This window comes from Sebastes fasciatus, chromosome 4, assembly GCF_043250625.1.
Source record: "Sebastes fasciatus isolate fSebFas1 chromosome 4, fSebFas1.pri, whole genome shotgun sequence".
Lineage (NCBI taxonomy): Eukaryota > Metazoa > Chordata > Actinopteri > Perciformes > Sebastidae > Sebastes > Sebastes fasciatus.
The window spans coordinates 20,584,393-20,597,281 of NC_133798.1; the positions used below are offsets into that span (position 1 = coordinate 20,584,393).

Genomic DNA, 12,889 nt, shown 5'->3' on the forward strand with positions numbered 1-12,889 from the left:
CCTAAAACAGAAGGCGATACTCAGCCCACTTATGTTGATGTCTAATTGCACTCACCTCCTCCAGTCTCCATCGATTAAAGAGTTTATTGTATTTTCCAGGCCTGCCAGCAAACCTGAACACATTGAGAGGCAACATTAGCTGCAAAATTCAATCAGAGGAAAACTAATAAAGTCTGAGCAGGAAAAACAGGACACTTAAAGGTGCTAATTGTGTCTGAGAAAACCAGTGTTTCTCAAAGTGGGGGCCGGGGACCCCTAGGGGTCCTGGGCACTCTGTCAGAGGGTCTGCGAAATAATTTGCTATAAACTATAAAATTATGCTGCATCATTGAAAAGTGCGTATCTACAGATGGGGACCATTTGCAGCAATAAAACATACATATTGTGTCCATTACTCCCACCCACGTTAGCTTTGGGCCAATAGAAACTCTGATATGATTGTGACTCACAGTAATAAGTTGCAGTTAACTGTAACACTGTAACAATAAGTTGCAGTTTGTGCAGAAATGTGTCTTGTTTCCCTGCTGCTGAGTGAAGTGACGGGGGTTAACTCTGGAGCGAGTAACGTTATCGACTGCTAATGTTGCTAACGTTAATCAGCATGATGTCTGTCAATCACGTTCAGTCTCGTGTGTGTCGGTAGTGCGAGCGCAAGCAATAGGGCGCTGACTGTCGATGACTTAACGGTCACAGGTGTCACTGTTAACAAGCCATTTCTGATTCTTACAGAGAGTCCCTTTAAAAGGTATATAGGTGGGATTAAAGGAGCAGTGTGTACAATCTGGCGGTATCTAGCGGTGAGCTGTGGGTGATTGCAACCAACTGAAGCTTCTCCCGTGTGCCAAGCGTGTAGGACAGCTACGGTGGCCGACGCATAACAGCGAAAGGCCGTCTCTAGAGCCAGTTTTTGTAAGAGTAGCGTAGGTTATTTGAAGTAGAGCCAGTAAGTAGTGGTAGTGTGTTTGTGTGTACGTGGGAAGTGAGTGGTGAAGCGAGAGAGAGAAAGAGAGAGAAAGAGAGAGAGAGAGAGAGAGAGAGAGAGAGAGTAACGTTATGTTTGGTTTATCCGTTCTGGGCTACTGTAGAAACAGTGAAACGTGAAGAGGACCTGCTCCCTAAGTAGATATAAAAGCTCATTCTAAGGTAACGAAAACACAATGATTCTTATATTCAGGTGATTATACACTAAAGAAAACATTCTGCTAATAGATCCCCCTAAATGTTACACATTGTTCCTTTAACATTCAATAACATTGCTAATTTTCCCGCTGTGGGACTAATAAAGGATTATCTCATCTCATCTTATCTTAACATGATTCAAATTGAAATGCGTTTCTGTTCATCACTATAAAACAGGTTTGATGTTTTTTAGGTTGAAAAGTTTTAAAATACAAAACTTAGTGGCATCTAAGAGTAGTAATCTATGTACAATTAAGAGGGGTTGCTTGGAAAATGTTCTATGGCCCAAATAATTGTGAAACCTGTCTGTGATAAACCACAGCTTGGTTACATTTCTAGTCAAGGCAGTTTCTGTAAATGCTGAAATATTAGGTCCAAAAAATATCTCTACAGTGAGGAGAGGAAGGGAAGAAGTCTTGGCAGATATCATGACAGGAGAGCTTGAAACAAAACATCTTTGCACAATCGCTCATTAAATTTACTGTAAACAGGAACTGCAGAGTTCATGGCAGCCGGCCTACCTTCCCAGAAAGAAGGCGATGTAAAACGTGGAGCTGTTCAAATTCACAAACTGGAACAGGAACATCTTTAGAGAAAAGCTGTTCTCCCACTCAGAGTCGGTCCGTGGATGCTCTGAGGGGGGGGGGAGACAGAGATCGTTTGGGGTGGACAAGGGAGAAAGTAAATGCTTGCCAACCATCTGAGAAGCAAGAGATAATGAAGGTGTAAATGCATGCAGTATGTGGACAACGCTCACCTAGATTTGTCAGCAGATAGGCCACCTTTTCATACACCTGACAAGATGATAGCACTCGTAAGCATCAACAGGGAAAAGGTAATAATGATCATGAAAAAGAGAGGCAAACAGAAAAAAACAGACAGTCTTTCTAGCTGAGGATGTGATATTTCCTGGAACAAAGTTCTAAGCAAATGTTTCATGAAGCATTTGTTGGACAGAATAATGTAAACGTGCCAGATGACGCGTGTCCAGACACCCACCACGTTGAGAGACATGATGATCACGAAGTTGATGCAGACGCCGGTGCCAGAGGTGGCGAACTGCCAGTTCTTCTTCACAAAATCCCACTCGACTCCAGCAAACTTCTCCATTGTGAAGACACGGAAAACCACCACGGCAAACACGGCGGTCAGGACGAGGGATATCTGAGCAGAGACGATGGAGAGAAAAGGATGTTATATGCATGTGTGTGATGAATTCTTCAGTTTATAATGAACAACAGTTAGGGCTGCACAATTAATGGAATATTAATCTCGACACAATTTTGGCTTCCCACAATTAAATGAACATGATCGCCTGCGATATTGAAGTTTAAAATGCGTGTTGTGCTCATAGAAAACGTTGCAGCATATCAAATCAAGCGCTTCCTAAAGTCAGCCACCAGCCGGTGATCGAGATGTTTTGGCTTCACTTTTGGGTATAGATATTATCTATACAACCAATGTGTTAAATTAAGAGCATACAATTGTTTATCTAGCTCTCATTGTTGCTAATTTTGCTTTCAAAGTGCACCCAGATTGACGCATTTAACTTTAAAATGTAGCTAACAAAGGGGTAGGGTGAATTTTCATATTGCAATATACTGTACATAGCAGAAAAAAACAACATCCAACATCGTGCAGCCCTAATTTGTACATTAACAGTGATGTATCACAGCATGGAAGTGAAAACAGTGCTCTGTTTATTCTATTGTGAAAGTCAAATAAAAATATGTTGTCGCTAAAATCAATGAATAATCGGTATATCAATATTGATCAAAATAATTGTGATTATCATTATCATAATCCTGCAGCCCTAAAAACAGTGCAGCATAAAAAGGAAAACGTATTGACTGAGAAACAATTAACTATTCAGGTAAACAAAACACTCATCATTAAAATGTAATCAGGAGAAATCAGGCCATCATAAAGGTCACTGTTTCCTCTCAAATATGGTTTTCATCCAGCAGGGGGAGATGTTATGCCACATCATAAACGCTCCAAAAGGTGGCAAACAACATACAGTAACGGTGATCTCATTGTGAGGCTGAATCCCAGTAGGGGAGATTATTGAAAGATCAAAGGGTTTACCATGAAGAATATTCCGGACACAGACACCATGAGCCGGCTGAGTTTGTCTGAGAAGGGCTGGAAAGGCTCGGGCTTGCCAGAGATGGGGTTGACTATCTCCTTCCTGGAGTACTTGGCTTCAAACTGAGGCCTCAGCTCCTCCTGTTTCACAACACACAGCTTGAACTATTGAACTTCTTCTTCATTTTATACATCATATAATCAGTGTCAAGTTTAGAAGACGCGCTGCATGAAGTAAAATTGTGAGGTAGTCAAACGATCCATTTGAGGACATTGCTGACATACCTCTTCCTCCTCCCAATCGATGAGATCCCAATCATAAGTCAGCTCTGCCCTCCTCCTTTTCCAGAACTCCAGGAATACTGTGGCTGCAGACGGGATCAGAAATCATTATTGATCAACTATGATATTTGAAGCACACAGTATGATTGATTATCATGAGGCTGCAGAGGGCCATTCCCAGAACCAAACACCACATTACGGCCATATATCCTGAGTGAAACACAGGCTGCGGTGGCGTGCACGCCCCATTATGGAAACTGATTACAGCCATCAGTTCACACGCTGCTTCGTGTCTGTGCAGAAGTTGAGGAAAAGTGGCAACAGCAAATAGGCTTTACTTGTACAATGTATCACCCCCGAGCTCCATTTTGTGTTGAAAGACTTCAAAAGTGAGGCTTTCTGTGGGCAGAATTCCCTCCGGAGGCATTGTTTCCTTTGTGTCGGACTCTATTGTGACTTGAGCTGCACACAACGCCAGAAATGATGTCGGTAATCTTTTTCTGTCAAGACTTTTCATGTACTCTGGTTTATTAGATACATAACACCAGAAAAAAAAAAAGGATTTTATAACGTCTGAATGGCACGCACACTTCAGAATCAACATTTATGTGGTCCAACATATGTGGAAAATGTAGCATTAATGCGAAGGCAGTGGAAAGAACAGTGCAATCCCATATGATCTATGATGGACAGCACACTGTAACACTATACTACTGATTCATTGCTTCTGTCAGTTTTCATTAGACATACATTATACACGTGTATGATTTTGTAGCAGAGAGACAAACGTCTAATTAAAACTGACATGAGTATTTGATCAGTGCTGTGCAGCCTTAAAGAGGACCTTTTAATACTCATTTTCAGGTTCATACATGTATTTTGGGTTTCAACTACAACATGTTTACATGCTTTATGTTCAAAAAACGCTTTACTTTTCTCATACAGGCTGTGCTGAAGCACCTTTTTTCTCCGTCTGTCTGAAACGCTCTGTTTGATTTCCTCCCCCTCCCGAAAAGCCAAGTCTGCTCTGATTGGTCAGCTGGCCCACTCTGTTATGATTGGTCAACCGAACCAAACTCTTCAGACGCTGCTCCAGCTCCGTTCTAACTAGCCTTGTTCGAAGGCATACCAAACTAGCCGCTAGGCAGGTATTATGTAAATGTATTACTTGGTGATATCACCACGTTACGGAAGAAAAGGCGAGACTTCAATCAAGGTGTTTCAGGCAGTTCAGGAGCAGTGTTTCTGTGGGGGAGAGTAACTCCATTTGAAGTGGACTTTGGGCTTTGTAACTTTTCAGACCTTTTAAATTCACAAAAGCATAATAGGTCCTCTTTAACATAGCTCTTCTATACATCTGAACATAGAACGTGTTTGGAGCTGAAACAATTAGTTGATCAATCAATGAACAGAAAATAATCGTAAACTATTTTAAGTCATTTTTCAAGCAAACCTGCCAAACATCTCTCCGTTCCAGCTACTCAATTATGAGAATTGTCTGCATTTATTTGTCATATTTGATAGTAAACTGAATATTTTAAGGTTTTAGACTGTTCCACAACATCACCTTGGGCTTTTGGACTTTTTTTTACTATTTTGTGGGATTTTTGAGTCTACCCGATTAATCAAGAAAATAATCAGCAGATTAAAGCTAGGGTTGGTGATCTTAAAAAACTAGCAAGAGCAAGCTAGTCTCCAATGAGAGTAGCTACTGTAGCAGCACTAGCTGCTGACTAGCTCCAAAAGTCCCTAAATCTAGTGAGAAAGTCGCCAAGTCAGCACTGACAGTCCGTTCAGGCCTCCCTCCAAAGCTACTCCCCCAAAATTATTATATGAACATAAACATGGCTATTGTTAGTACTCAAAGCTGTCAAGCTATCAGCTTGTGGAAGACTCCGGTGATGTGCAATGAGTGCACAGGCAGAGAGGTCTACACTGCAATAAATCTGTGCAATCATTACATTCGGGTTGAATGAAATGATTAGATTGATTAGATTCTATTGAATCTATTGATTGCTGTCGGGATGTAATGACAATTTTAACAAATACAACAAAAAATGTTTTTGAAGAACACTATCAACTCTAGCTTTAATTCATATTTTTTTTTTAGTTGTAGCCCTACATGTGTTATTTGTTAATACATTTACAGTAAAACTACTGTAAATGATTCCAGTGATGAAGATAAATTCGGGACACAAAGAGGAATCGTGGCCTTAAAAAGCTCCAGAATATGAATCCTCAGTCAGAACAACTTTGACTGCTGTTAAAGATGTTGAAGTTTAATATAGCCTGACCCACTTTTGTTTTAAGAGAGAGAAATGCAGCCTTCTCAGATGCCTACATTCGGTCCCTTGGGCTAACCAATTTTTCATCTTTATCTCACACACACGCACACACACGCTCGCACACAGCAGACCTCGAGTGCACTCACTCAGTGGTGCAGTACTGTTACTTTGGTCCACATTGCCAAAAGCCTTCATGCAGGATTCAGAGCTACAGACCTCAATCAGCGAGGCTGGCTGGACCTCCCTCGGCTCTCCGGCTCTCCTTGGCTTTCATTTAGCCCAAACCCAGAACACAATGTGCCAAGTGTTCCCTCTGTGCACAGGTGATTATTTACCATGCTGGCAGATAGATGGCTCTGGGCCATACGCTGCTCACACTCTACATTACAAAGATATTATAGCTGTGGGAACCGTAGCTGCAATACACCGCTATCATGGTGCAATTCTATAACGCTGACAGGCGAACGATACCGTCTCACCCTGGAGAAATGTTTAATTATCCGACTAATTACATCAGGACGGCACTGGGAGCGTGAGAGCAGACGCTCAATCAGAGAAACCTACCCACGATATATTCGATGACAAATGTATTACAGAGTGAAGATCTTCTGTATTTGCACTGCAGAGTGTTTACTGTATTGAATTCTCGGCTGAAAGCTTAATGTGTTTGGAGGAGCTGAGTGGAGAGTGGAAGCACGAGCACTGACACACTATTGTATAAATAGATTTGAATTCCAGGAGGATTTGTATCAAGTGAAGCACATAGTTGATGAAATACAACTAGTGTTGACAAAATCAGGAAAGGGACAAGAAAAAAAAAACACCTACCCCAAATAGCCATGAAGATGGCGAAGAACACAGTGCCGCCGTTATCAAACAGATGGGTCACCTAGAAACACAAGCACATGAAGAGCTGCTCTGAGAATGTGCTTCCTGAAATGGTGGCATGAAACTGAATCAAGACTTTGATATATTTTCAATTTCAACAGCTTCACTTTTGTCAGATACATGTCAGGACTTTGTGATGATCAACATCGTCTCACATGAGACATTTCCTAGAGGAATAATTTCACATTTTGGGAAATATGCTTATTTGCTTTCTTGCCGAGAGTTAGATGAGAAGATTGAAACCACTCTCATGTCTGTATGATGTACCATAGAAATTTATAAAAACTGGTTTTGTGGGTTCTTATCAGCGCTAGCACAGCCCTGCAGGACATTTGTGCGGGGGAAAAAATATTCGGACGGAAATATATGTTTGAGGAAATATATGTTTGACCAATAAAATGTTCTGATGAAACTGTTGTTGTGTCAGAATAACAATGGGTCGTCCCCTTCTCTACATCCAATAATGTACGACAAACACTACTACCTCAACAACCAAATAAAGGACAATATATGGCTTGAGGTCGCTCAGCAGCTGGGATACGATGAAGATGGAAATGTAGCAGATATGCACTTGCTAATGTTATATGTGGTCACGGAACAGGGCTAGCCGCCACAACGGCTAGCGTTAGCATCACATTTGGGGTCCGATTAGATCCCCTTAGACATTCTCTGTCTATAGAGTGGACACAGGCACTATTTAGGAAGAAATTTGGCCTCATTGACGAAAATGGAACACAGCAACACAAATAATTTGCACTGGAACTGGTGTGCATAGTTGTCATGCGGAAAATTCGCACACAGATTTTCAGTAAAACATTTTCACATCACACTGATGAGAAACAGCTTTAAGAATGACAAGTTGTGGTTTTAACATTGGACAAAGCTAGGAAAGCTGCCAACCCTTGTTTCTGCTCTTTGAAATAAGCTAATCAGCTGCTTCATATTTAACAGACACATATGAGAGTGGTACTGATCTTCTTACTTTACTCTTGCCAAGTAAAGAAAGTAATAAAGTGTATTTCAAAAAATGTCTAACCTTTAAAATATAGATTTTTATTTCAATATCTTTTCAAATCGTTTCAAATACGTCATTATTTCTCTTTGTGATCATGATATACTTTAATTCAAAAGACAACTTTAAAACTCTTTAGTTTATGGGGTGATGAGAGTTTTTGGACCTAAAAATGTTCGTAACAAGTTTGTAGCGCGCTAGAAGAGATAAGGAAACATACTGAAATGTTGTGACTACAGATGAACATCAGAGCTGCACTGACCTTTGCATAGACACAACTGTCGCTCAGGTTCCACGTGCTACAGTTCTCGCACATACGACACATTTTGGTGGTGTAGGCTTCACAAATCTCTTTACTGGTGACACAATGAATCAGGAAATGACAGCAACAACCAAGAATATACATGTATTCTACATTTATGTCAATACAAGAGAGTTTGTGCATCTTATATCAGCAGATTGTGTGAACTGACCTGACTTGGCTGGAGTCCATAGTGAAGAGGCCATAGAGGAAGACAAAAACGCCAACCAGGGCGGCAGGGATCAACATGCCGGTGTACCAGCCCAACCACGCAAAGTAAAGACCGATTTTCTCACCAAAGTACCGCCTGGAGAGAGACGGAGAGACAGAGCGGTCAACATTTGCCAATAAACTGTGTTGACTGTTAATTAAACTTGGCCATGTGTTAGAGTACTGTGAGGCGGTTGTGGTAATCTAATGGATGGGGAGGCTGCAGGGCTGAAAGGCCATACAGTATAATGTGGTGGGAAATGAATCAATAACTGTATCTGCTTCCTAAACCACAGCTTTCAGGGTGTCCTTGAGCAGGACACTTATTTCACAACTGCTGCAGTAAAGCAGCTCAGTGGCAATTAGCTGTATTAGGCAACTCCCAAGTGTGTATGCAACGCTGTATTAACAATGAGGAGGGACAGCAAATATTCCCTAAGTCTGTTTACATGCATACTAGTATCCCAGTAATGGTTCCTGGTTTCAGGAAAAGGCGTAATATACACTAGGTTTCTGTAACCAAGATATAGGGGTGGAAGATGGATACAATCTTCTATCACAATATAGTATATATTGTTTTATAAAACAATGTTCTGAAACGCCAATCCAATGAATGAAATTCCTGAAAAAAAGGAACTTCATCAGAATGATAAAAAACAACAATTTTTAAAAAACATCAATAACTGCTTTTTTTGCCACTTGGGGGCAGCGGAAACAAGTTGTGAACACAAAATTGACATATCATCACCCTTAAAGTTGATACACAGAACTCATTACTTATGCTGCATTCACACGGATCAGGCAGACGGCAGATGGACAACACATCATGGGAAAAAACAACAAACAGTCCAACAGATTGGCAGTACGGCAAAATGAAACACGCATGGCGATATGTTGCTATGGTGATGGAATAAAATATATTAAATAAAATTATTTTGTGTCTACCTCTTTATGTAATTGTTCTAGTAATGCATGTAGCTATAAAATGCGGATATCTCTTAATATTCTATTGCAAACTTAAACAGCTTTCTCCTTGTGTGAGGGAGCTATATAACATCCGGCTGTTTTTCATCGCGGAGGAAGGAAAAAAGTTAAAATATTTTAATTTTGGGCAATGGCGTCCACTGTTACCGGTATTCTCTTCCGGCCTCACCTAATTTTACCCTCCTGCTTTCGTCCATTAACATGATATCTGGTTTGCCGTCTACTGTCGGCCTGATTCCATGTGAATGCAGCAATAGCAGACGTGTTGCAACATTATCATTCATTTCGAGTCGTGATTCTGTCCACCTGTCCAATATTTACTCTCTTTTAGCTCTGTTTTTGGTCTCCACCAACTCCTGACAGAAATATCTGAGTCTTCAGCTGCTCCACTCTGTTCACCAGCTAGTCGCTAAACTGCAATTGTCTGCTGTTTGATGCTGAGCAGGTTGTGTACAGTGGATTTTTAGAGCTTTATCCATTGGAAACAGCTGCCCGCTGCAGCTGAAAATGACACTATGAGAGCGGTAATGAGAGCAAGTTTGTCTATTCAATATGAATGGGGGTAATGCATTTGGGCTGCGGCTGCCAAAAAACAACGCATTGGCCTGCGGTGGGAAAGTAGAAACAGAATGAACCTTTGGAGAAACGCAACCCGACGTCAGGCTATGGTGGCTAATCATGTAACCGGCGGTCCAGAGCTGTACAACGCAGCCATGAGGGAACAAAGATGTTAATCGTCGCAGTTAATGGGCCATTAAAGTGACTTGCCGCACAACTCAGCAGAGAATCGCCGCAACGTCTGATCTTGTGTGAATGCAGCCTAAAGCTGAGGGGAGCTGCAGATTCGGGTGATAATTCTCTGTAGGTTCATCACTACGAGCGACCGCTCTCACATTGTTTTCACATTGTCATTTGATAGATTGTTATTATAAAAATATTGATTATAGCCACTGTAAATGCAATATTGACATAAAGCAGGTCTGCTTCTTTATTTGAAACATTTCCACAATACAACTGTTGTTACCTTTGTAACAGTTTGATAAAAATCTCTGATGGTTGACAAATTTATAATTTATCATCTCAGGAGGCAATTAGCCTAGCTTAGCATAAAGACTGGAAGCAAGGAGAAACAGCTACCGTAGCCTGGCTCTGTCCAAACTTTTAAAATAATCTGCCAACTTGCATTTCTAAAACTCAATAATTACCATGTTTGTTCTGTACACCATTCAAAATATCTGTGTGGTTTTACATGGACTTATATAGTGTAGTTTCCCATTTCCAGTCTTAAATCTCATCGCCTCCTGGATCCAGCTCTGTACTTCAAGAGTGGTATTGATCTTCTCAGCAGACTCTTGGCACGAAAGTGAATAAGTGTATTTTCCAAAACGTCAAACCATTCCTTGTCAGTCTTATGAGAAGCCGGTTCAGACAGCAGACTGTGATCAGAAACCTGGATATCTTCATAGGCGTGTACCTTAAACAGGGTGATGAACAACTCTACTGTATGCTCTATTTAAACAAGTGTCCAAAAACAGCTCTGTGTTTCTTACCTGATGAGGTCCAGAGGCTGGTATTTGTACCAGATTCCCCAGCGGGCCCAGCGCTCATACAGGAGATGCCTGTGGTTCTGGGCGCCGTGCGTCTTAATTGGGTGTCTGCTCTTGTAACCTCCCTGATGAGACAAAGAGAAGGGAACTCTTCATTACAGGAGGAATTTTACACTTTGACAATGTGTGAGTCTCTACGGCTTTTCAGCACAACTAAACATCTTCTCACCTCATGAGGAGGAAATGCAGCCTCATATGTGTTGTTGCCCAATAACCGGGTGATACCTGCAGTAAAATAAACCATGATGTCAGGTCAAAGGATGCAGCTTGAAAAGCACAACGAATGAGAGAGGGGTCCAATGAAAGATTCATTAAACCCACTTATCCACAGTCATTACAATTTACTGCATTGTGTAACTGACAAGCTGCATTAGACAAGCACATTAGAGGCGTAAAACACTCAGGTTAGATGTTCAAATGCAAACACCTGAAATTAACCAGATTTACCATAATTACTTGGTGTAAAATCACTCACTCACAATAAACTGACTGAATTGGCTGCAGGTAGTGTACCATATGCAGCAGTAATGAATGAAATGTTGTTTTTCACAGTACAATAGTGCATTCATTTCCATTGTCATCCCCTGACTCAGACTATAGATAGTGAGAACAGCAGCAGATGGAGGATGGTGGATTTGAGAAGGATTTTCCACTGTTGTTGCGGAGCTGATCTTATTTGTTGGAAAGTAGAGTGGTCAACAGTATTAAAATATGAATGTGAAATCCGTTCCAACCCTTCAAGGCCAAACTCTAATCAGCAAAACATGTCGGCGGCAGTCAGACAAGATAGTAGATGTGGGAGTGGACGGGCGGTTTGGTAACTGTCGATACCAAAAAACAACAGCCAGAAGGAGAGGAGGGATCAGCCGCAAGTTGGACGACACCAACAGCTCAGCAGCAGCACATTTTAATTATCCCACAGCAAAACAACAAACAAAGGCATAATTCCCCACACAAACGCTACTATCTCTGCATGAAGCCAAATTAACAGCTAAATCTAGACAGACTCTTTCACTGGTGACTCTGATGGTTTTAGTAGTGGCATAATAAACACAAACCATCCGGCAGGAAAACTATACAGACAGAATTATTGTCTTTTGTTCCTTTTCCACTAATTGGCATTAACTCATTTGTGCCCGCAACTGAAATGTTTAATTTATGGATTTGCCCGTGCACAAAAATGAAGAAATTTTCAATAACAGTCAAACCATTTAGTTGAAAAGTGGGTTTTTCTTATCATACTGTATCTAGTATGTGGACACATGGGACTACTGTTTTATAGAAAAAACAGTAGTCCCATGTGTCCAAATACTAGATACAGTATGATAAGAAAATGTCTGTTTCTCAGAAACTACAAGGAGCACAATCAAGTATTTGGTATCTATGAACTCATAACAAGTTGAATATCAAATATATGCACACATATGAAGTGTTAGAAATATTTCATATAGAAAACATTTAAAAAACACAATTTTAGTGTTTGTATGTCGACTATGGCGTATAGCGCGTTAACGCAAATTCGTTTCAACGCCACTAATTTCCATTTCTATAGAACTAGAAAACTTAAGGAATGGATGGTCGGGAAGGAGGCTAAATAACGCTCCAAATTTATGCTAAATCTTGGTGAGGAAAAACTGTCATGGCGATTTTCAAAGGGGTCCCTTGACCTCTGGCCTCAAGATATGTGAATGAAAATGGGTTCTATGGGTACCCACGAGTCTCCCCTTTACAGTCATGCCCACTTTATGATAATCACATGCAGTTTTGGGCAAGTCATAGTCAAGCCAGCACACTGACACACTGACAGCTGTTGTTGCCTGTTGGGATTGAGTTTGTCATGTTATGATTTGAGCATATTTTTTATGCTAAATGCAGTACCTGTGAGGGTTTCTGGACAATATTTGTCATTGTTCTATGTTGTTAATTGATTTCCAATAATAAATATATACATATATTTACATAAAGCAAGTATATTTTCCCACTCCCATGTTGATAAGAGTATTAAATACAAATCTCCCTTTAAGGTACATTTTGAACAGATAAAAAATGTGCA

The 12,889-nt window shown here is 40.7% G+C and overlaps 1 protein-coding gene across 3 annotated transcripts in view; it reads right to left on the reverse strand.

Annotated features, from left to right (window-relative positions):
• The window catches only part of ano3 (anoctamin 3), a 44,041-nt gene that overhangs the window by 7,715 nt on the left and 23,437 nt on the right, over positions 1-12,889 (reverse strand). For all 3 annotated transcript variants that reach the window (XM_074632637.1, XM_074632636.1, XM_074632635.1), the window contains exons 9-19: positions 11,006-11,061; positions 10,780-10,901; positions 8,208-8,342; positions 7,997-8,090; positions 6,663-6,723; positions 3,553-3,635; positions 3,268-3,408; positions 2,179-2,343; positions 1,937-1,973; positions 1,701-1,812; positions 56-113 (exon numbers count right to left, since the gene is read on the reverse strand). In XM_074632637.1, coding sequence (XP_074488738.1) covers positions 56-113; positions 1,701-1,812; positions 1,937-1,973; positions 2,179-2,343; positions 3,268-3,408; positions 3,553-3,635; positions 6,663-6,723; positions 7,997-8,090; positions 8,208-8,342; positions 10,780-10,901; positions 11,006-11,061 — 1,064 coding nt within the window. The remainder of the gene's footprint in view (positions 1-55; positions 114-1,700; positions 1,813-1,936; positions 1,974-2,178; positions 2,344-3,267; positions 3,409-3,552; positions 3,636-6,662; positions 6,724-7,996; positions 8,091-8,207; positions 8,343-10,779; positions 10,902-11,005; positions 11,062-12,889) is intronic.